At 36.1% G+C, this 23214-nt stretch overlaps 1 protein-coding gene across 8 annotated transcripts in view; it reads left to right on the top strand.

Annotated features, from left to right (window-relative positions):
• Window positions 1-23214, top strand: part of CHID1 (chitinase domain containing 1) — a 111296-nt gene that overhangs the window by 37440 nt on the left and 50642 nt on the right. For all 8 annotated transcript variants that reach the window (XM_051804230.1, XM_051804228.1, XM_051804229.1 and 5 more), the window contains 2 exons: window positions 2017-2118; window positions 3362-3517. In XM_051804230.1, the coding sequence (XP_051660190.1) occupies window positions 2017-2118; window positions 3362-3517 (258 nt within the window). The remainder of the gene's footprint in view (window positions 1-2016; window positions 2119-3361; window positions 3518-23214) is intronic.

Below are 23214 nucleotides of genomic sequence, written 5' to 3'. Positions count from 1 at the left end.
TTTTATGCTTTTCCCCTCCTGAGTAATCACAATCAATTTAATGAAAATGTGTTTTGCTGGAGTTTGCACTGGGGAATTGCTTTGCCTACAGACATCCAAGTTGCCATGACATTGTTTCAAAGATTTGTTTGATTTTTTTTTCTAATTCTTGTAGAACAACTGTAGTTTGCAATTACATTAAATGACAAGCAGATAACTATACAAAAACCCAATAGGTTCCAGAAGTGAGGATTTGTTTTAATTTGTTAAAACCCTGGAAGGAAAGGAATGGGATTGCTCCTTCACAGGACCAGTATATCACTGTTTCTGACAATTTGAGACTTCCACAATACCACTATGCTTCATACAGATTACAGCTCCATAATCCAGGGTATGTTTGGTTGGGTTCATTGACCTGTCTTGCACATATCGTTCATGCTTTGCTCTCTTGTAACACAACAGGCATATTATGTGATTTAATCTGCCCCTCTTTGTAACCTGTATTCTGTTCACCTCTTTTCCAGTGCAATGGAACAAAAAGTGTCCTTGTAAACTGATAAATGAACACTGTTATGCTCTGGTGATCCACTCAGCACATATTGTTGGATGTAGAATTTGCAAACTGATCCAAAAGGGATGAAGGTCAAAATATGTGATTTTTCCGTTTATTACTTGCATCTGTCACTGAGCATCTCTTTAGTTTTTACATTTAAGATGGAATATGAGTGGTTTAAAAGTGTACCTTGTCTAGACAGGGATTGCCTACTAATTTCTAGAGCAAGCATTGGTTTCTGATATTATTGGGAAGGTCTGGATTCTTCAGTCTCTCTGCTCTACTCTCTAGAGGAATCTTGTGCAATCCTGTAAGTCTGCCTCTTGAATAGCAGAAATGCATTACAGACTTTGTACCTGTTAAACAACCTTTTTTTCACTTTTTCTTTTCTTTTATAGTGTCCCACTATAAACTCTGCTCTCCTGGATTATTTAGGACAATATGCTACTTCTCTACCTATTTGTTTCATGTTAACATGCTTCAGAGCCCTCTGGCTGAGGACATGGTTCTCCTGGCAGCAGCTTTTCCTTTTTAGTTCAGTCCGTCTTTGCAATGTGATTAAAGCTGGCTTATGTTCCCTGCTGTGCTATTTGTGCTACTGGTTTGAAGTCACAAATTCTCTTTGAAACAGATTCAGTGTTTTCAGGCAACTTGTGTGAATTAATTGTTTCCAGCTTGAATGGTTGAAGGAAGCCAGTATGAGTCCAGAACTGACAAAATATACACTCTCTCACCCATGAAGCTAAGGTAGATAATAATCCAGTGCTATATTTTGTAAATCAAGGGTAGGCAAAAAGAAAGGTGGAAGTATTTAATACTTCCATATTTCATACGAAAATATGCTGAAGGCATTACTAGACTTTTGTCTAGAGAAGGTCATAGAATGGATTTCTTCCTCTCCTCCCTTTACCCTCTGCAAAGAAAGAAATGGATCTGTTTTTGTTTAAAGAAAACAGGTTTGTATAGTCTTTCTTAAGTACAACATAAACAGAAATTATTGTTCTTTTTGAGATTAATAAAAAATTTATCTTTGCTTTATGTTTTTCTCTCAAAAGCTGAACCCATCCATTTATTTAAGTATGCCTCAGAGAACTTAGTTTTGTAAGTGTCAAAACCAGTTTGACAGGCCAAGCAATTAAAGGTTTTGTAAAAACTTTTAGAGTTCAATTGATTGCTACCTAGGGCAATTTGATTAGTCCATAGCCTTTATAATCAGTGTTGTAGCCATGCTAGAAATGCTTATTTGGTAAGTATGCTGTGGCAGTATGATTATTCCCACTGGCAACCTACCTAGCATTAAATTTATTTTTTTTCTTAGACATTTATTATAAGAATGGCACTGAAATATCTTTTTTTCATTTTGCCACCTCAGAATGATTTTTCTTATGTGATCAAATTGTATGAAACCCAAAGGAGAGAGTAAAGCCAGGTTATTGTAGTAATTTATCTCTTCCTCTTGTTTCTGTTTTGCTTTGTTTTGGAAGGACTAACCAACCGGGAATGTTCACAAAGAAGGAATTCGATCAGTTGGCCTCAGCAGTGGACAGCTTCAGTCTCATGACATATGACTATTCAGCACCACATCGGTAAGGCTCCATCTAACATTTGAGAGATTGTTGAAGGAACTGTTAAGTCATTATTAAATCTACAGTATGAGTTAATTCTTTCTAGTAGAGTGGACAGTGTGTTTTGACTGTACCACATACTTAAGTTCTAGATTAGTAGCTGGGGTAGGTGACTTGTGAACAAGCCCATAACTCAGTACATTTTTAACAGCAATGTATTTTTGAGGTTTGGATATTATGGAGACTTTGTACTCGAGCTAAAAACTTATCTTTTTAAAAGGATAACCTGACACTTATTCTTTTCCAAGCCAGGTTCTTTTGTTTTGAGTTATTTAGCACAGTTCTGCAGGATAGGTACACAAATAATCTACAACATATCATTGTTGAACAAATTAGCTTTAAAGCACAATTGATAGTTCATCTACCTTTAGACATGAACATGATTTCCAGCAACATTCCTCTGCTGTATTGGTATATTGGGTTTTAATGGCACAGATATTATGAAGGCTTTGAGGCAGATAATTAGTAGGGAGTAGATGTTGATATTTGTAAGACTATACTTCTCCTTTTATCATGTTAGTGAGTGCCTTTTATCATGTTAGTGAGTGTTTGAGGGAAAACCTGGTCTCCTCTCCAAAGAGATAGAAATTAAATGAGTGCAATATTCTGTTATATATATAACAATTCAATTACTCTGTGTATTAAGGCTATACTCTTTTTCTTAATGTAACTTTTTGTTAAGTTATTGCCTTTTTAGGGTTTTTTCCATAAGTAAATGTTAAACTACCATTGAAACCTGTCTTGCTTACCAGTCATAATTATATGGTTCTTTCTGTAAGTAAATAGTGGATTTTGTCCCAGTACGTTTTGCCAGTTGGCAGTAAAAACATTGAGGATGAGGATGGTATTGGAAAAAAACTGAAGTCATACAGAGTTTTGAATTATAGTGTAGGCATTGTGCAAGGCCCTGTGACAGAGAAAATGTGCTGTGGGGAAACCTCTTCTTACCCACCGTAAGGAGTTTTATGCCCTTGAACCTTGGAATTGAATGACAAAGTCAAGAGTGGGGCAAGCATGTTTTGTGCCTCAGCACTTCAAGCCACTGAAGAATGTACATTTAACCTCCATAGGATTGTAGGCTCATCTTCACTGATTTTTGTGTACCATAATTTGCTTTTTTTACAATTGCACAAGTCAAAAGAGAAGGCTGAGAGTGAACATGTACTTCTTCTGACGACCTGTTTGATTTTTGCTAACTTGACAGACCTGGTCCAAATTCCCCCCTTCCCTGGGTACGAGCCTGTGTTCAAGTACTGGATCCTGATTCAAAATGGAGGAATAAAATACTTCTAGGGCTGAATTTCTATGGCATGGACTATTCTGCTTTGGGACCCTCTGGGGAGCCAATCCTTGGTAGCAGGTATGACTTCTCTGGATAGTAAGTACTTATGTATAATATATTTTCTCACCAAACTTAGAAATTCACAAGTATTCTTGTTTAGAAATATGGTTTTGTTAGCAACATAGAAATGGCAAAAGTGACAAATCTGCACCTGAAATAGTAGCTCACTGGTTAAAGTAAGACCTGTAACTTCTCTTCACTGTACAGAAATGCAGATAGATCGCACAGTTATCCTGTCAGAACTCCTGTGGAAAAATGATTCGTGTAGTTTTCCCTCTTTCCTCTATCCATGTTTGTACATGCAGGTTGCCATCTTCGTGTTAAAATGTTCTGCAGTATTTTCTTATGCTCTCTATCATTTTGGGGATTCATACAGTTGTCCTAAGGATTTTTTCTCTCAGTTCCCGAAGTTGTTACCTTTGAAATTTGATACTGATTTCAGACAACAATGTGCCATCAAGTTTCTTTTCAGTAGAAAAAGCTGCAAGAAGCGCACCTGGAGAAAAAAATCTATAACAAGATAAACGGAAATATTCTAAAGCTAGCTTAAAATTTTATATTGATTCTCAGAGGAGAATGGTTTTAGTTTTGGGTAATAACCACCTGTAATAACTGCGAGCTTTGTAAAAATACGGTCAGGATATAGTACATAAAGCCAGAAGAAAAATGAATTTGGCAGGAAAATCAGGTTTGTTCAGAAATTTGTTACTATATTTTGAAATAGAACCAAGCCAAGTGGTAGCAAACCTAAAGCACACAAGGTGACTGTTCTCACTTTCAGAGGTTACTAAGTTCATTACCGCACAATATTTAAATATAATAACAGACTGTTTTATAGACATTGAAATACTATCTGAGGTGGATTGTGTAAAGCAGGGCTCTGAATTTTTGTGTCCATGCCTTCAGTTACACAAACACACACTCATCATTGTGCTTGCCTCTACTCTCTTCCTTCTTCTCCTTGGCTCTTTGCAGGGATATAATACTCTAGACACAGATTTCTGCCAGTACTGAATTGTGTTTGAATCTGACTGAATAACAGAAAAGGGGAAAATAAAGCCATTGTCTGTAGCAAAAGGTATATAGAGAGTATTTCAGAATGATTTCTGTAAAGTTAGTTGTAGTGATTAGGCAGGAGAAATACTCAATAGTGAAAGCATTGTTGATTTACAGACTTAATTATACAAGCTCAGCAAAATTACTTAGCTTCACTGTAATATTTAGTTCCTTTTGCAAGTAGGAGTATAGCACTATCTAGCAGAGTAAAAGCTTCTTGCTTTTTTTTCTGAACTGCAACTTGTGAAATGAAGTTTCTACTTGAAAAAACACTGAGCACTAGGGTGGCATCTACTTTTACTTTCCATAGATTCTCCTTTCATAGTATTAATTTCGTATAGCATTAATTCATGTTGCTTTTTAATTAATGGCAAAAATAGCCTAACTAAGACTCATGTATGATTACTCTAACTTTTACTGAAAGAGGCTATATTCACCTGTAAGTAGGACACTGGTACACAGTGTGGTACCATATGTTTTATACAGAGAATGGTCATGTTAACATATTCTTCATTGACAGATCATATGATTGTAGTTTTTCAGATATCTACCAGGAGCAAGGTTCTGGACAAAATCTTTAAGAGACTTTGAGTTTGTACATAAAAAACACTCATTTTCAATTGCTACCTTACCCACCAGTCAATGGTTAAGTTTATTTTTCCAAAAATATAGTTTCGAGCATGCACAGTTATGGATTAGTCTTTGCTGTATATGTCACATGTAATAATGTAATAGTAAAATAGATTCAAGGTAAAACAGCTTCAAAATAGGCCAAGCTTCTGACATAGAGAAAATGGGGGGGAAAAGGTTTTTTATGTAAAATGAGCTTTCTGCCACTTAATTGGTATCAGGTGGTTTGTAAGGAAGTCCTTTGGCCTGCCAGAAGTTTTGAAGATTGATTCATGACTCCTTTAAGGCACCCTCCATATATTGTAGCGATAGTGACGTCAAGCTAAAGTACTGGTATTAAAATTAATTCAAAATGTGTTCAGTTAAATGCAGTATGGTGAGTATCAACTTCGTTGTAGATTTCTGCTTAAGTTTTTGCATCTGAAATTTATTGCTTGTACAAGTACCCAACAAGTGCTCCTTGACACACTGTAAGGTGCACACTGTTTTGTTGAAGCGTATTCATGGGAGTCTGACCCTCTTTAAGAACAAGGATGGAAAACTGCAAGATTCAGTGGCAAACTGTATATTCTCAAGTTGTTTTATGTCAATGTATTATGCACTTAAATAGATTATTAGTAAAGCATATACATAGGATTGCACGCAGAATGCAGAAACCTTTGCTGGTCTCATGTTTTTGTTTTTCTTTAGGATAGGAATTAGGTGATGGAAAGAGGCTCTGAACATAGGTAGATTTCATTCACTGCATATTTTTTCAGTCCAGAAATTCATAAAATAACTTACAGTAGAATCCCTGTTTGCATAAAATATTATTTGGCAGTGTTTTTTATTGCAGAATGTAATCTAAAGGTAGAAGTACTTGAAAAGATATACAACCTTTCTGTGTAATATCCTGTTTCCTTCATACACATCATAAGAAGTAATAGGTGTATACCTATATGCTTGCATGTATATATATCTGTATCTCAGGATTAAATGAAATGAAAACAATTTTTCTCTTACAGCACAAGATAGTTTGTCCTTGGTTGTTACAGTAGGAACTACAGTTTCTATAACTGCAGTAACAATGTGTTTGTCTTGCAACTCAGTGACAACTATGACTTGATGATACAATGAGTCAATCTCAGAGATTATAGCACATTCTGGTGCTGTAATCAACCAAGTGCCATTGTGGGTTATGTGGAAGGAAGCTACGTTCAAGTGTATTTCACTGGGACATAATTTGTATGAAATCCTAAGCTGGAAATAAAGGTTTTGTGTCTGTGATTCCCAAATCATCTCTAGTGCTTCTGGCACTGTTTTCTGCCCCCTGGCTGTCAAGAATCAGGTGTCTGAATTGCTAAGATGCAGTCATTATAACTTTCCACTGTATTGAAATCTGAACATAACCATCTGGTGCTGCTGACTTGCTGTTCTAATGATCAGCTGGTTCCAGCATGTCCTCTGTTGATATGCAACCTGACAGTATTTTCCTGTTCACCTCAAAAGTGTATGTCTTGGGTGAATAATTCTTCAGTATACCCTGAAGCTTAAGAAATTGTTTAGTCTTTCTGAGGAATCTTTGAGTCCTTTTCAGAGACCTGTAGTAGGTCAGCAAGCCCCTCAATCTCACGAGCTCTTACTTGCAGTGTACATTTTTCGCCTTTAGCTATCTGCTCTACAGAATCTCTCCTTATCATTGGGACATTATATATCAGTTGCAGTTTTGTTTTATATCCTCACGGGAGAATTAGACAACGGTGGGGGATTAGACAACAGTGTAGTGGTGTTTTTCATTCCACACCATCTAAAATCTATATCTGTTGTGACCTGGACCAAAGGGGAACTGACAGACTTCATTGCCAGCTGTGAATTAAAAGAAATGTAAATCAAAAGCTGTCATATGGCGATGGTGTTGCTTACCTTTAATAAATCAACCTTCTTTATTGAGCATATCCCTGTAAGTTTAATGTATTATTATTATGTAATGTATTATTTAAGTAAAGTATTATTTAATGTATTATTTTGTCACTTTTTTTTGTATAGTGTTGAAAGAGGGAAGATACATCTCTAATGTTTCACTTGACTGTATATAACTTTTGAGTATATTCTGCATTCAATCTGCTTTTGTTACAGCCTTAGCTATTGAAAATAGTTATGTGAATAATTCCATTATTTTGAAACAGTGCTGTGTATGCTTACATTTTATTTAAAGTAATCTGAATGGGGATTTTTATGTTAATTTTAAACATCTAAGAAGATTGATATAATAAATTGCCAGATGAAGCAAGGGAGAAACTAATTTGACAATGCATTGTGCTATTCAGAGATAGAAAATAAGATGACTTGCAAGCAATATGAGGATATAGAGTTCTACTGAGAATTTTATTGGCTGCCTGCCATTTTGTAAATAGCAGGTAATAAAAAGTGGTACTTAGAAACAGTTAGAGGTGAACTTTTTCTCTGAATTATCATGGCAGTGTCTTTATTAGCAGCGATTTAAGAATATTTGGGCCAACTGTGACTCATGATTTTGTCTTACAGAAGGTAGCAAAAAAGCTACTGCCAGGAACACTTTTACTCTTCAAGCTGCAAGGGTTTTGCAACATTTCTCTTCATACTGTAATTCTCCCAGGATTTCCATTACTTCCCTCTATGCCAGGATTCTGTCTCCTGATTTAATCCGTTTTTCTCATTGGTTATATAATGTTGGGGAGATACTGGTATTTCAAGTAAACTGATTGTCCAATTAGCTCTGTAGGACTGAATGCCTTGACCTGTTGACCAGCTCTCCTCTTCATTGGAGAAACTGTTAAGCTCTTTCTTCTTAAACTGTACTGCTGGGTCAGATGGTAAAATCATGGCAGTGATGGGAGGAAGTTACAACTGGGCCTGAAATCAGAAGTTATTTCTATATTACAAATGTCTAAATATTTCAGGAGTGTTTCAAAAGGTTTATTCTATTAAATTCCCTCTGGGGTATTCTGTTATGTGTGGCTTCCATGGTATATCTGTCCCTCCCTCCCTTTAGGAATGGAAGGTGAGTGTGAGCTGTTAGCTGAAAGTGTAAGACTTGTTGATTCACGTAGGTTGGATAGAACATCTTATGAAGTAAATTTATGGTCATATTTCAGCTTATCCAAGTTGTAAATATGATGATAAATACAAAAACTATATTAGTTGTTCTTAATGTAAAACATATTCCTTATTTCTTTTGAAATGAGGAAAAGGTGGCTTTTGTTTATTAAGCAAATGATTGGTTCTGAAGTTCAGTTGTACAATGACATATTGGCTATGAGGGAGTGTGTGTATCTCAGTGCATCTGCTTTAAAAATGAGCTCTTCTCTGTGTCTCAGGATCTTTTTCTGATAGCAAATTTGCTGGAGGCAATATTTAGGCAGTTAAGTGTTGACAAAATAATAAGGATAAAATTACTTCTGTGGTTTAAAACAAAGAGAAGAGCCAGAAACCTTTACTGTAAATTAAATTTACTTGTGTTCCTAGATTTGTATATGGGTGTCTGCACCCAGTGTAGAGTGAAAGACATTCATGCCTTTGGTAACCTTATTTGGGCTTGTGAGATCACCAGTAGTAGACTTAAAACCACTACTAACTCTGACTGAATCTCTTCAAATATGTGATGATTATCAAAGAACATAGAACAGATAACACTATGTACGTGTCCAGATCACTCCACTATGAATCCCTCAGCTCCCATTGCCCCATCCTCTCTCATGCCCTGCGCTGAAAAGATAATGATTCATTTTTACTTGGTGTTGGCTGTCCCTCACAAGGTACTCATTGTGTTCAGTTCCATTGCAAATCAATTGGGGATGTGTGTTAAGAGCTTTCTGAAAATGCATAGTGTCTTTATGTAAGTTAGCCTAGAGCTGGCTAAGTGCACTGTGCTGACTTGTTGGACCATATGCATTGTAGATTCCTCTGGGAAGCTTCTGATTCTGAAAGCATGAAGTCTTCTTTTGGAGCCAAAAGACAGCAGCCTGGGTGTAGCCTGCCCTGGGACCTAGAAGGCAGCGATGGATGCATAGGCTAAAGTCTTGGCTGCAGGCAGCTGGATATATTTTTCTCTTATTTCTAACCAGGGAGAGTTTTTGACCTTTTCTTGAGGAGAGGAAAAAAAAAAAAGAAACAAGAAACTGGAATTTTAGACTGATTGTCTATTCTCTTACTACAAAAGTGACAGTAATGAGATCATTTGTATTTTGTTGAAGGAGGGGCATTGTTTGATGTTATGCTTGTTTTTTGTTTTTTTTAACAGACAAACTTTTATTTCAAGAGCAAGTAGCTTGGAGTTTTTCTAATCTTAAACTGATCTTGCAATCCTTATTATCTAATTTTAACATTGGTTTCTTCAGTGAATTGAATTGCCATGATTACTGGGGAAACAGTCAGATTTAAAATCAAGATAGGGTTTTTGAAACTGATCTGAATATCATCAGCATTGTTTTAAAAGTTGGAATGAACTTTCTTGGTAATTCAAATGAAATTTCAATTTGTTGAATTTAGAGGAAGACAACTATATGCTCCTTCACTTGCTAAAGAGCACAACTTCCAAAGAAAGCTCTGAAACATAAAGTAATTCCTGCTAAAGCACAGTTTTTTGTGCCTCTTCTTTTCTTTCTTTTTTTTTTTTTAAATGAAGTCATGTCTTTATTACTTGGCTATTTGTATGCTGTCAAACAGACTGCCACAAAAGTGGTGCCAGGGACCTAGAGCTTACACAATGAGTCTTGGGGGCTTCTTTCTTTGGAATGACTCTAGTTTGGTCTTATGGGCTGAAACTCATTAGCAGTCAGAGTGCCTCTGCAGTTGTTTCATCCAAAAAAGGCAAATATTTTATGCACTCTGAGACTGCTCAACGATGCAGACTGAGGTGTGGTGCTAGTTTTTATGGTAGAAACTCCATCCTGATATGAACTGTAAGTTTGATATAGGCAGAATCACACAATCCAAATGCCTCCTTTCATTTTGACACAGTGCTTTTAAGCACATAAGTACAAATAATAAAAACGTAAAGGTAAAGTTACATAGATTATTCTTCACGTAAGGCAGTGGGAAAATGTCTGTAAAAATATTTTTACATTTCTCAAGGATATTTTGGGAGCATAGTTCTTTCAGAAGGCAAGAATAAATGTGCATGTTTATTGCAATTCCAGAGAAAAGTAGCAATTACTGCAGCAAAGTGTGCAGAGTCATCTAATTACCAATGGAAGGACTCAATAACTGAGGGAAAAGCCAGTGTGGAAATATGTAAGATTTAGGAATAGGCTTGAAGCGATACTTGCAGGAAATAGTAATGGGGCATTATAGCTATATAGTCTTTGAAGTAACAGAACTCCAGGTATGTTCCACAACATTAACAGCTTTTGATTTGTGCAAACAGCTTGTTTACACTTGGAATTACATGGCAGATGATTGAATACTGTTTCTGGTGATAACATTCAGTATTGGTACAAGGCCCAATAAATTTTTCCTTTATGATTTTATGAGATATTTCAGTATATCAGTAATGCCAGCAAGCAGAGTGCAGTTTTTCCGCCCTAAATTGATTCATGTCTCTGTTAGGAGAATGGATCTAGAAATGCTGAGTAATAAATTAGAGCTAAAGTAAGTTTTTGGATTTTGTGCTCTAGAACTAGGAGAGTTGCATTTCAGAATTTTACTGGAATGCAATGTTGTTCATGGCTAAAATGGAAATCAAGGCAGACTCTGATGCTTCATCTACTTTTAGAAAAAAATACAGTATTATGGAAATTATTACAAATTAGTTATTTGGAAACTCAATGAAATCTACAAGATGATGCCCAAAATATATCTATATATCCTAAATAGTTACCCATTTCTTATATGTTTTATGTGTGGCATTTCATTGTTTAAACCAAATTTCAGGTTAGTTACACTATTTTAGAAAGAAACTGTCTTTGAAAAAAAGTAAAAATATCTCCGTATACTACATCTTTTTAAACCTTTTGAAAATAACTTCTGCCTTTTGTTATTTGCCTGTCCTTAAGGTTTGAGAGGAAAAAGAAAATTCCTCTAGAATGGTATTTCGTGTGAAGTGCAAGGTAGCTGTATTGCCAGGCTCAGAACAGGTACATTCACCTCCCTGTTGGTGAGTGAGGATATTGATTGGGCAAGAGGGCTAAATAGGAGCCTGTAAGTTCTGTGATCCAGTTTGTGTAAGACTGGGGATAGTCCTGCTGCCAACCTTAAATAGAGGATGGGGGTGTAGATGGCAGATGGTGCTTGCAATTTTGAATATAAATTCATGTACTACAATGGTTAAAACCTAGAGGAAGTCATCTTATCTTTAGGATCTCCTTGTATTTACCAAATTTAGAGACATTAGTAGTGTACAAGACTATTTTCTTCCTGTGAGTGAAAGCAAATGTCTGTGAGTCCTGGGCTTTGAGCCCTAGTAACTTAGGAAAATAAGATGTTTCCAACTGAGAAGTAGTTGTGAGTTCGAGGTCTGTGCATAATACACTGATCACTTGGAGCCATAAACCAAGAAAGGTAAAAGTCAATGAAGCTGTCACTTGCCATATTCTTGCACTGCTTTGAATATGTTTTAATGGATATATGTATAGTTACATTTCACTAGATTCTACATTTTATAGTAATGAGACACTAGACAGTTTGAGAAAACTCAATATAGAAGTGGAATATATTTTAGTATTGACAGCAGAAATTGTCAAGATTGCTTTTGGGAATAATAATCTATAGAATTGGTCCTAGGTTTTAGCATTTGTGGATTATAAGTGTATGGAGAGAAATCAATGAGGCATGCCTCTTTAGGGAGACCTTTATGTACCAAACCTGGGAAACCACTATGGTCATTGCAAACTGTCATTGCTGAGCCCTCATTACCCAGTGAATACATGAAGAAAGATTTATGGGGAGCGTTGTGTCTCTGCAGTTGATTCTGAGTTATAAATATGATCTGAGGGTCTCATATCACCTTGATCGCTGCTTACTTACAAATTAAAAGTCTAGTTTCTTTGGATTTTTAACCCTTCTTTTTTTGGACAACATGTCTTAGCTGAGTCTAGGCATTCTTAAGTGTTTAGTTTATCTTCATTTTGTTTCTGTACTTGAGTTTGCATATTGAAAGACTCATGAAAAATTCTCTTTTTGTTGATGTGTGTACCTTTGAGAACATGAATTAGAAGACATGGGAATGGGTAGAATAGTAAAAGATGAATTTAGGATAAATTGTTTGTCATTTGTAATTTCTCTTATAGTTGACCCTGAAAAACAATCTTATAAGCATCTGTATGTGTAAGGTGGATATCATGTTGCAAAGGTTTAAATCTTAAGTGTCTGTGTCTCTGTGAGCCTTACTTGAAGATGCCAGTTATAAGATTTTTAGAACTATGAGTTGATGAGGGCAACAGACACAGTGCTTCCATTTAAAGGCATAGCCAAGTACAGCGGTATCTGTGGGATACTTTTTCTGATTTAGAAACAATTATATTCAAGAGTATTTTAGCTTGTTTTTTTTTTTTTATTCTTCCTCACAAATGTAATCATGAAAGAAAACTGATCAATCTGGTGATGGAAACTGTCCACTAAAACAAGTTTTGTCTTAAGAAAATCAGTTTAAATTTGAGTCAGGAGAAACTAAGGTGCTTGCTAAATATAAAGTAAATTTAGTCTCTCCTCAGATTAAAAAAAGAAAAAAGAAAAAAAAAGCCCTGTTCTGCTGATGGTAGTATGTCAAGCTTAGAGAGAGCTCCACCAATACATTTCAATCAGAGCTGAAAACCTCTTTCAAAAAATGAAGAGTTTTCATCTTGCTTCTTACCCCTAGAGTCTTCCTTGAGAAAATCCGTAATAGGAATATTAAGAATAAGATGTGCCTGGAACCCTGTAGTTGACTGGCAGCATTTATTCAGCAAATGTATTAAGAATAATTGAAAATCTGTGGGTTTCTAAAGCAAAAATCTGATACTGAATCATGAGCTTGCCTTAAAGTAACCCAGTGTAAATTTGCAAAGAAACCATTTGCCATTGGTCTTTTGTGAAATGGTCGTTTTCAAGCTGCATAATGAAGGACTGATAGCATCCATTAGTATGTACAGGAATGTCTTCCAAGATAAATAGTATTTTATTAGAATCTGTTTTATAGTACTGTGAGAAAGAGATGTTTAAATATGAGTGGATTAGGAACATAAAATCTTCAAGTGCATTAGTAGATAGATTTAAGCAGTAGGGAGTCTGTGGCAACAGGTGAAACAAATTGTTCTGAAGAATTCCTCACTAATCTCATACTTGAACAGGAAAAGATGTGGTTTCTTTTAGGTGCAGTAAGGAAGAGTAAATGTCTTCAAAAATAGTAGTTTTAGAGTATGGAAAAAATTACATGGAGCCATTTGTTTCAAATGACATTAATGTGCATATTTTCACATGTGCTGTTCAGAATTACATTCTAAATAATTTTTTTTCCATTCACTTTCTCTAAATTCACTGCAGTTAGTTACTAGAATTCCCTTAGCAATGGACACAATTTATGATCACCCCTTCTGTTCTGCTACATGTTGACAGCTTCTTATTTGAAATTAGAGTGTTTCTGTTCACATGGATTTGATGAGAAGTTGTCCTTGGGATTGTGACGCTGAATGTATTTATATACATTCTGTGTAGAAAATCCACTGAAGCAGTCAAATGTAATTCACTCTGATACCTATGGAGGGTTTAAAATGTTAAGAATGAGTTATTTCCAAAACTGTTTTTCCTGTCTCCTTAGTATCCAAATTCCAAAATGTGCTCAGAGACCACTGTAGTAGTATTAGCTAATCTAGGTCATATTTTCTGCTTACTTGTTTATGTTTTGACCACTGTTATAAATATTTCTTGGATTCTGACATTGAATAATCTGCTATTTAAATGTTTCTTTTCCTCCCTGCATGAATTTTGAAATCTCTGCAATTAAAGTATTTGGGCAGCTTTGATTTCTTGGGTATCTGAATTTTAGTAACAGAATGTTTCTTGAGCTGAATTTTTTTTATAAGATACTGATGAATACAATAAAACTCTTTCTTCACAAGGTAATGATTTTATTCCAGAGCTTATTTTTACATTAAAGTTTCAACTTGGAATCTTTGTTTTGAATGTTATTAGAAATGAGAAACACATTTTAACATTTATCTATTTTACCATATTTTACACATAAAGCCTGCATCCACTGAAAAACTATTTGTTCATGAAAATGAGTCCTCAGCTGGCACAAAATCAGACGTAAAGACAAGAAGAGTGATGGGGGAAGAGAAGGCTTTTGAAATTAACCTTCCCTCATTTATATAAATGCATGATTTGAAAAATGCTGGTATGTGTATTTATTCAGTACTATAATATCAGTTTTAAAGCTGATCTTTTTTCATAGTCTAATTGTATTCTCTAGTAGCCAGTTGTAGCTAAGCTAAACTAGCAATATTTTCAGAAATATGGGAAAAATCCTTGCAGAAATGATTTTGAGTAATGTTTGGTAAAAAAAGAGTTTCTATGCTTCTACATAGGTACTGGGCCCTGAAGAAAGAAAGAAAAAACATACAATTGTGGCATAAGTGATAGAATGATCTATTTATTTACTGCAAAATGCTCAAATACTGAATTTAACTTCTTTATAAAGCTCTCATTTGTATGTGGAGCAATGATTCTGTTTATGTAATCTTTCCTAGCTGTTAAAGTCTGGAGCATCTTGCCATTTAGTACAGTTATCTTTTTAAGGATGCATAAAACCCAAGTGGTTGCAGTTATTGGGATATTGGGCATATGTTGTGGATGACCATGTTATAATGCTCTGGTGCAATGGCACTAAATGTCTTCATTTTTCCCCCATTTTCTTTAGTTTTTTGCCATTTTCATAGTTGTAATGTAGTGACTACTTTTCTGTAATCATGTCTCCAAGTTTAATATAATAATAAAACAATTATGATTAATAGAATCCTTATCTGGAATCATTGTTCCACTATTTGAAAAAAAAGGAATGGCATCAGATTTGTCCTGAAAGAACCATCAAATTGAAGGGATGCATTTGAGACCTTTGACCAGAACTTTCCAATCCATGGCCTGAAGCTGTGCTTTTAACTGGATGACCTGCCTTGCCTTTTCCACCTCCTTTGAGCAGTTTCTATTTCTGTTTAAATACAGCTTTAATTATTCCAAGTCGAAGCTGTCCTTTAAATAACCTGACATTGGGACAGAGGCTTCCCACCTTCAGAATGTTCTTTACTGGGACTGTCAGACTGAGGCCCTCAGTCTTCCACCACTGGTTACTGCCAACATGGTATATGGGGAGAACAGTGCTGTGCAAATGTTTTCTTTTCCTTTGTTGGTATTTTTGTTAAATTGGTATTTGCAGTCAATATGCTGACTATGATAACTGATGGTGCTGTGTCAGGGGGGAGCAAAGCCTCCCATGCCCTCCTAAGCAAGCTGTTGTATGAGACTAGAACTGTTCTAGAGCTTGGAAAGCAAATAATAGGAAAACATATTCCAAAGAGACGTCTGTGGAGAGACCCTTGTTCCTTTTGCTAGCAAGATAAAAAAAACAAGGTTATATTTATAAAGGGAAAGGAATATAATGGTGAAAAGGCAGAATTTTTAATAGATCTATATCTATTCTTTTTTATTTCCTTTCTCAATGCTGTTGACTTCACTGTGAAACCTTAGCAATTTATTTAACCTCTTCTTTATTTGAACTATTAGAAAAGCAAACATGTTTGTATTTTACTTCTAGGAGTAATGCTGCTAGAGCATTTTGAACTTTGAACTTGAGCATTTGAACTTTGGCAAATACTGAGATTTTTGGTACAGATTAAGCAACTTGGCATTAATTTCAATATGCAGCTCGTGCTTTTGTAGAGCAATCTGAAATTGAAAAAATACCACTTAAAACACCTGTGGTGCATTGTTTGGAGTAATGGTGGAAATAGGTAATGCAAAATTCAAGAACACTTTGCAGTCATAGGATAATAAATATTTTGTTGTCAGCTGAAAATCTTAGCTGGGCTATGCTTCTGTCTTTCTTTCATGGGTTTGAGGAGTTAGAAGGAATGTCTGATCTTTTCACCAAAAGCAAAGATGTGTTTTACCTTACCCAATAATAGCTTTTAATAATTTCCAGTTTCTTGAATTACTTTAATTACATACATTTAGTCAGTTATTTAATGAGTTCTCTCCATTATCTCTAGTTCTTCTTGATTCCTGACTCCTCTGATTTCTCTTAAAGGCTCTTCCTGTTAATGTCACTTCCTGCCTTGTATTCTGCAGCTTCAAACTCTTACTAATTTTTTATACTTAACCATAAACTAAGGCAATCTTCGTGAATGAAGTCACTTTGCCTTTTCTCTCCAGACAATTTGCCATTTTTTGACAGAGAGGAAAAATGGCAAATATAGAATCTGTTAAACAAGCAAAGCCTCCACCAGGATTGCTATAAAGTTGGGGAAAAAAACGAATTCACTCTCACGGGAAGTAAACTGAACTTTTGCTTCTTAAACGTGCTTCATATTAACACTGGTTCAGGTGCATAATTTTTATCATGCGAGTGGCAGTGCAAGAATCATCTCATGAAATGATCCAGAGAACTCAGCCTTTCTCCAGTGCTCCAGTGGAGAGCAATTCTGTTCTCTTCTCTTTATGGTTACGAGAGCTACTGGGAGAGAATAAATAAAAGGAAATCATGGAATATTCTGCCTTATTTGATAGCCTGTTGAAAGAGAGATTTTTTGACCATTTTTACATCCTTTAAAAGAATGAAATAGATTTAGAGTTTGGCAAGTTACTTTACTGTAGAGGATTTTTTTCCTTTTTTTTCCTTATTTTTAAGAATAACCCTGAAATATTGTGCAACAAGGGATCTTGCTTCAGATTTTGAAAATGTGTTTTTGAAAATGGTGGCATTTGATACTTTCTCTTCCTTCATGATATTAGTTGGCAGCATTTTCCTCTATTGTAGCTAAACAAAGAAGGTCATTTTATAGTGTTCTTTCTGTAATAGAAGGTTGTCTGAGTACTATGTGTTCAAGGATTGTCTAGAGATGTTGTAATATTTTCACCTACTTTGAAATTACTTTGATGAGATTCCAAGTAAGTATTTTTATCTTATTGTAAGTCTTATTATCTTATTATACAGAGTAAAAGTTTTGAATGCTGTCTATCCAAGGAAGAATAATCTTTGTCAGAGAAGGATACATAATACTATCTTTTAGCAGTCCTGGAGGACCATTTTAATGGATTTCTTCTGTGCAGGAAACAAATGACAGCCCAATAACAGTACCAGTGGTGTAAATCTCATTAGAAGTTGTTTTATTTAGCCTTGCTATTTTCTGTGTGATTTTTAAGATATTTATTCAAAATCTTTAATATTTCTACTACATATTTTTAATTTGTATGTTCACCTCATGGAACATTTGCCATACCCTGGCATGTTCTCTCACTGTGATAAAGCATAGTTTAAAAAAGTGATTCTATTTATAATTCCAATTTCTACATACTTTACAAACTTTGATACATTGAAATAAAAAGTTCTCAAATAAGAATGCTTCAAGTGGGTATTGAGTGTGTTGCTTTCAGAGTGATTTAAACCTTTTCCCAGTGTTGCAGTACCAAAAAGGGACATTCCTAGTGCCAGAGTTGGAACTTACTTAATCCAAATAAGGAAACACAGTTTCCAAACAAAGTGAATTAGATTAACATCTGAAATTCAGCTCAAGATCTGGTCTGGGGGAAGAGGAGCATGTTAATCCTAAAATAAATTAGAAATATAAATAAAATATTGACAATATTGCAGGACTTTTGATCATCCTGACATGCTTGTATTGAAAAAGAGCTCTATCTTAGGCAGGAACAAACTTAAAAGGAAGCTAAACAGGGAAAGATGAGGGAAGGACACTAATCATTCACAAATGCATAGAAACACTGCAACATTTGACAAGCAGTGAGACTGGCTGAAGAACTTGCATAAAATATATTTATTTGTTTACTCATATGGTAAATAGCACTGTTAAATTGTAGAATTGTGCTTTCAGTTGCTAGGAAATGTAAAATGTATAAAGACAAAATCCAAGTATTCATTAGAGTAGTCTGAAAAAAAAAAAAAGCTGTTTTGAGGACAGGGCTGAAGTAAATTATGCATTGAGATGCTGAGTGATTTTTGAACTAGCAATGAAAAATAGTAACTCTTTATGAGAACTTGAAGTTTCACTGAACTCTGTTTGCTTTTGAGCTGCTTATGCATGTTACATGCATACATGTAGTGTTCAAATACATGATGTGGTTTTATTTTGATAAATTTCATATCTTGAATATTCTACACTTGATCATCCAGATTATTAATATTTTTCTAAATTTCTTAAGAAAATAAATATTATACTGTCTCTGTTGGTCAACGTATTCACACGGTTGTTCTCTACAATGCCTTTTGCATATATGTACTACTTCAAATTTGGCAAAGACCGATGCTCTGAAAGATAAGCAAACTTCTCTGAATATAGATGGCTTAGCAGAGCTAAGTTAGGGTCGTGAAGAGAGCAAGCCTCCCTACCATAAGCTGGTTGCTGGTTACCAGAGAATCCATGTAAAGCTCAAGGCGTAGGAAACTTCACTGGTTTTGGAACTGAGGATCTCCTGTCTACTGTGAACTGTGTACTTAGTTGGTCTAGAGTAACTTATGCCTATGCATTTCTCACTGTGATTCCTTGGATGTGGATTGCAGGGAATATTGCAACAGCTTTTTGATGGGTAGACTTAGCTGGTGGGGTGCTTTCTCCTTGACCATAGATAATTTAGGAACGAAACAGGTATTCGTGTCACATTCAAATGTCAGATAGACAAAGGAGTTGTCAGTGAAGAATGGTAGTTAGCTATGATACATAATTTCTATTTATCAAAGATACTGTTCTCAGAGCACTAAGGCTATTGATGTAATAGATAGTTTTCTGGGAAACAGGTAAAAAGTAGCATTCTGTTTGTCTCAGGCTACTGTATTCACCCTTCTTTTTTCTTTTTTCCTTCTTCCTTTCGAAACTGTTTGACAGATGCTAAGGTTAATGAATTTTAATTTTAATTTGGCCTTTTCCTTGGGTTGCTGACAGTTCCTTCTATACCACAGAGACCTTTCTTTCCAACTCACTTCATGTTTCAGTAAGAAGTAGAGCGTCTGATGGAAACTTCTTCATGAATAAGTGAACCCAGCTGGAACACAGCCAAACACTGTCAGAACTGGCTCCTTGAATCCCAGTCTTGTGTTTTACCATGGTTTGAGAGATTAGATTCATTAACCTCTCATTAGAAACATGTCAGTGCTAAAATCCCACAGTATGCTAGATTCAGCCTATTAGAAATCCCAAAAGGCCAGTTAACATTAAAGAATTAACATTTCTTATTCCAGAAGTTAATAGTAGATTCCTTATTTGGCTCCATTTCATTTCACTGATATGGTAACTTCTTAGGTGCTTTTCCCTTTAGAATTAGCAGAAATGTTGTTAATTCAAAAATAACTGTTTGATAGAAAAAGCTTTTATCATGGTAGAAATTACAGTATAAAAATGTTTATTTCATTGTAACATTTTCTACATATGTGTATGGAGAGCGCTGCATGTATAGAATATGGTGTACTTTTTACCTATAAATATAATAACACTTTCAAGAGTTATCTCTGTACCAATGATAACTTAGAGCTTGCTATTTATAGGATATTAAATCCGATTTGAGCAGGTCTAAATGCATCCAGATATTAAAGCACTATGTTTAATTTCAGAGTTCAGAGTCTAAGGTAGAAAGAAACATAATTTCCATTGTCTTTTGACCTAAGGAGCTTTCTTCTCTAATGAGAATAAGCACTGCAAAATAATTTGAGTAAGATGGAATTCATTCTGCATCAGTCATATTACATAGCTTCTGCTCAAGCTTGATGTGAATGCCTGTTAAAATCTATAAAACAAGAAGTAAATGACCCTTTACTAGCAATACATTTTTGTGTGTATTCATCTGCTACTGTGAGCAAAAAAAGAAATTTCCATTTCATGTGGCTATTATAAGAAGCATGAAATAATGCTTTTGAATCGCTTAATGTCATTGTTTGAAATGGAAAACAGTATTTTCAAAGACATTGCACTTTGTTATTCAGAGCTACGCTTATCAGCCACCATTATTAGGACATTTGGCTGCTATTTCAAAGTACAAGAGTGGAACACAGGGTCATTAGTAGGGAAATGAGAAAGAGTTAGACTGGCAAAACCATGCTTTGCTCTCCCTGAGACAGAAACAGGAACAACCACCAGAAAAAAAACACAAGATCGAGGGGATCCCCTATTCTCACCCTGCCATGCAGAAGGCAGTAACTTAAAGGAAAAGAGTAAATGGAGACAAGTATGTGCTCGGAGCAGCAGGCAAACCCCCTCTTTGCCCACCTTGCCTTCCCAGGTATTTCTATACAAAAGTTATGATGTGTAAGGTAAGTCAAGGGATGATGTGGATAATGGGCCAGCTACACAAGAGGTATTGCCAAAGTTAAAAAGAACTGCTCCCTGTCTGATGACCATCTCCACAAGGAAGAAAAGATGGGGGGTGGTGGTAGATAACTCCCTTCTGCCAGGAACCAAATATGCCAGACAGACCCTTCTCTTAGGGAAGTCTTCTGCCTCCCTGGGGCCTGGGTTAAGAACATCACTAGGAAACTTAACCTCATACAACCCTCGGACTATTACCCACTATTGTTCTTCCATGTGGGTGACAGTGAAGCTGCAACACGTTGTCCAAGGACATCAAAAGAGATGTCAAGGCCTTGGGATGGTTGGTAAGGGAATTCAGAGCCCAGTTGTGGTCAGCAATATTGGAATAAACAGATAGATCCAGTCTGTTAGTACATAGCTCCATGGGTGGTGTGACTGACAAAATTTTGGGTTTTGTGGTCATGGGATAGACTGCATGGCACCAGGCCTCCTGGTGTCAGATGGGATTCACCTTTGTCAAAGGGACAGAGGGTCTTTGCTCATGAGCTGATTGACCGAGCTTTAAACCAGATTTGAAGCAAGAGAGGGACAAGTTGTGGGATAACATGCCAGGTTTAGAGGCATGGAGTGCTAGCAAGAGCCCTCAGCCTGCTGCATTGCACTGTGCTGGGTACACTGGAGCACACTTGAAGTCTTACAAAGGAGCCAATGGCTCCTGAGATAATAGGAGCCAACAGGGAAACACCAGTGAAAGACCTCAAAGGAATTAAGGCATGTTCCTCTAAGAAGGTGGCATGTCCAACAGCCCAGGTAAAGTGTGTCTGCTCCAATGCACTCAGCATGGGCAACAAGCAGGAGGAGGTGGAAGAACGACCTACTTGCTGTTACTGGAAGTTGATGGGATGAATCCCATGACTGGAGTGTGGCTATTGATGGCTACAGACTGTTCATAAATATGAACAGGGAAGGAGAGGCAACAGGGTTGTCCTGTACCTCAAGAAATGGTCAGTGTGAAGAGCTGGCTCTGAGGAAGATCATGGAACAGATCCCTCTAGAAGCTGTGTTAAGGCACATGGAGGACAGGGAGCTGATTTGGGACAGACAACATGGCTTCACCCAGGGCAAGTCCTGCCTGAGCAACCTAGTGGCCTTCTGTGATGGAGTGACTACACTGGTGGATAAGGAAACAGGTATGAATGTCCTCTATCTGGAGTTCTGTGGTGCCTTTGATACGATCCCACACACAGCCTTCTCTCTAAGTTGGAGAGAGATGGATGAGCTGGTGAGCAGATAAATAATGGGCTGGATGATCACATCCAGAGAGTAATGGTCAATGGCTCAATACCCAGATGGAGTTCAATATGAAAATTCTAGCCAGGAATTCAATTTGTTTTACGGATTTAGTCAGGCATCACATGTACTATTTCTGCAATGGAAGGTTGTACCTGTTTTGACAAAGGAAGTATGAAAATACTTCTCACGTGCTTTGATTGTTGAGACACATTTGTGTTTTATTGTGCACAACCTAGAGAATTCTTTGTTCAGTGGCTTGGTGTTTGTAGTGAGGGTCTTTTTTGGTTTTGTTATGGTTTGTTTTTTTCTTAAGGGTACCTGTACTATTATTCTTTACAAAAAATCAAGATATTTTTCTCTAGAATATTAAATTGAAGACCAACTTTTCAGTAGAATAACTGTAAAGGAACAAATCACTTCTATCTGATGGTGGTTCTCAGTTGCATTTATGCTGTGCAGTGTGTGGAATTCCTGATCTGCACAATTTGGAAGTCACCTCTGAGATGTACCTTTGTATGACCAAGTGGAACTGCCATAAGTTTTGTGATGAGTTTTAATTCAAGAGATTTTTGCTTTCTCTGGTGCTAAATACCAGAGGTAATGTAGCATATTGCTTAAAAATAATGACATATAAAATCATACTTGTCCACACTATGATAATACTTGTCTGCTTTCATGTACTAATAGAAACTTTGGTTCACTTCGTAACTTTCTAGAAAATGCAGTTTACCAGGAGCTTCCATTGGACCTGAGAAGCAAAACCTCTTTCCACTCACACAGACTTTCCTGTGGGATTATGGGGGCAGTGTTTTTTTTCCCAGGGTTGACATGATTATGTATATTATTCTGAATGTGTTCTTTTGCACAGATGTGCTGCATTGCAGAGTGATAATTTGTAAAGCTCCTTGAGATTTGGTGTTGAATGACATTATTGCTAATATGGTTTTAAGGACCTTAAGTCTCAAAAGTCTTTAACTGTAAACACCTGCTGGTGCTTTACTTTGGAATTCAAGAGATATTTTGGAAGTTGATGAGATTCTTTATTGTGTTTTAGAGGGTTAGGTTTTTTTCCAGTTTCATATGAAACAAACCAGTGTACCAGTGATTAATAAATAACTGGTTTCTGAAATTGCAGTGAGTATTCTCACAAGGGCCATTGTCTACTAGTGACACACTAACAAAGATGCAGTAAAAAGGATTCCTTAATGTATGCTGTAAAAAAAAAAAGCCATTTTTCTAGTGCATCGTCTTCAGGGGGTAAGGTCACCATTGCACACG

Source organism: Manacus candei, unplaced genomic scaffold (genome assembly GCF_025592945.1).
Source record: "Manacus candei isolate 608988 ecotype Guabito, Panama unplaced genomic scaffold, ASM2559294v1 h1tg000060l, whole genome shotgun sequence".
NCBI lineage: Eukaryota > Metazoa > Chordata > Aves > Passeriformes > Pipridae > Manacus > Manacus candei.
The sequence above is the reverse complement of the archived record's forward strand: the minus strand, read 5'-3'. Positions and strand labels throughout refer to the sequence as shown.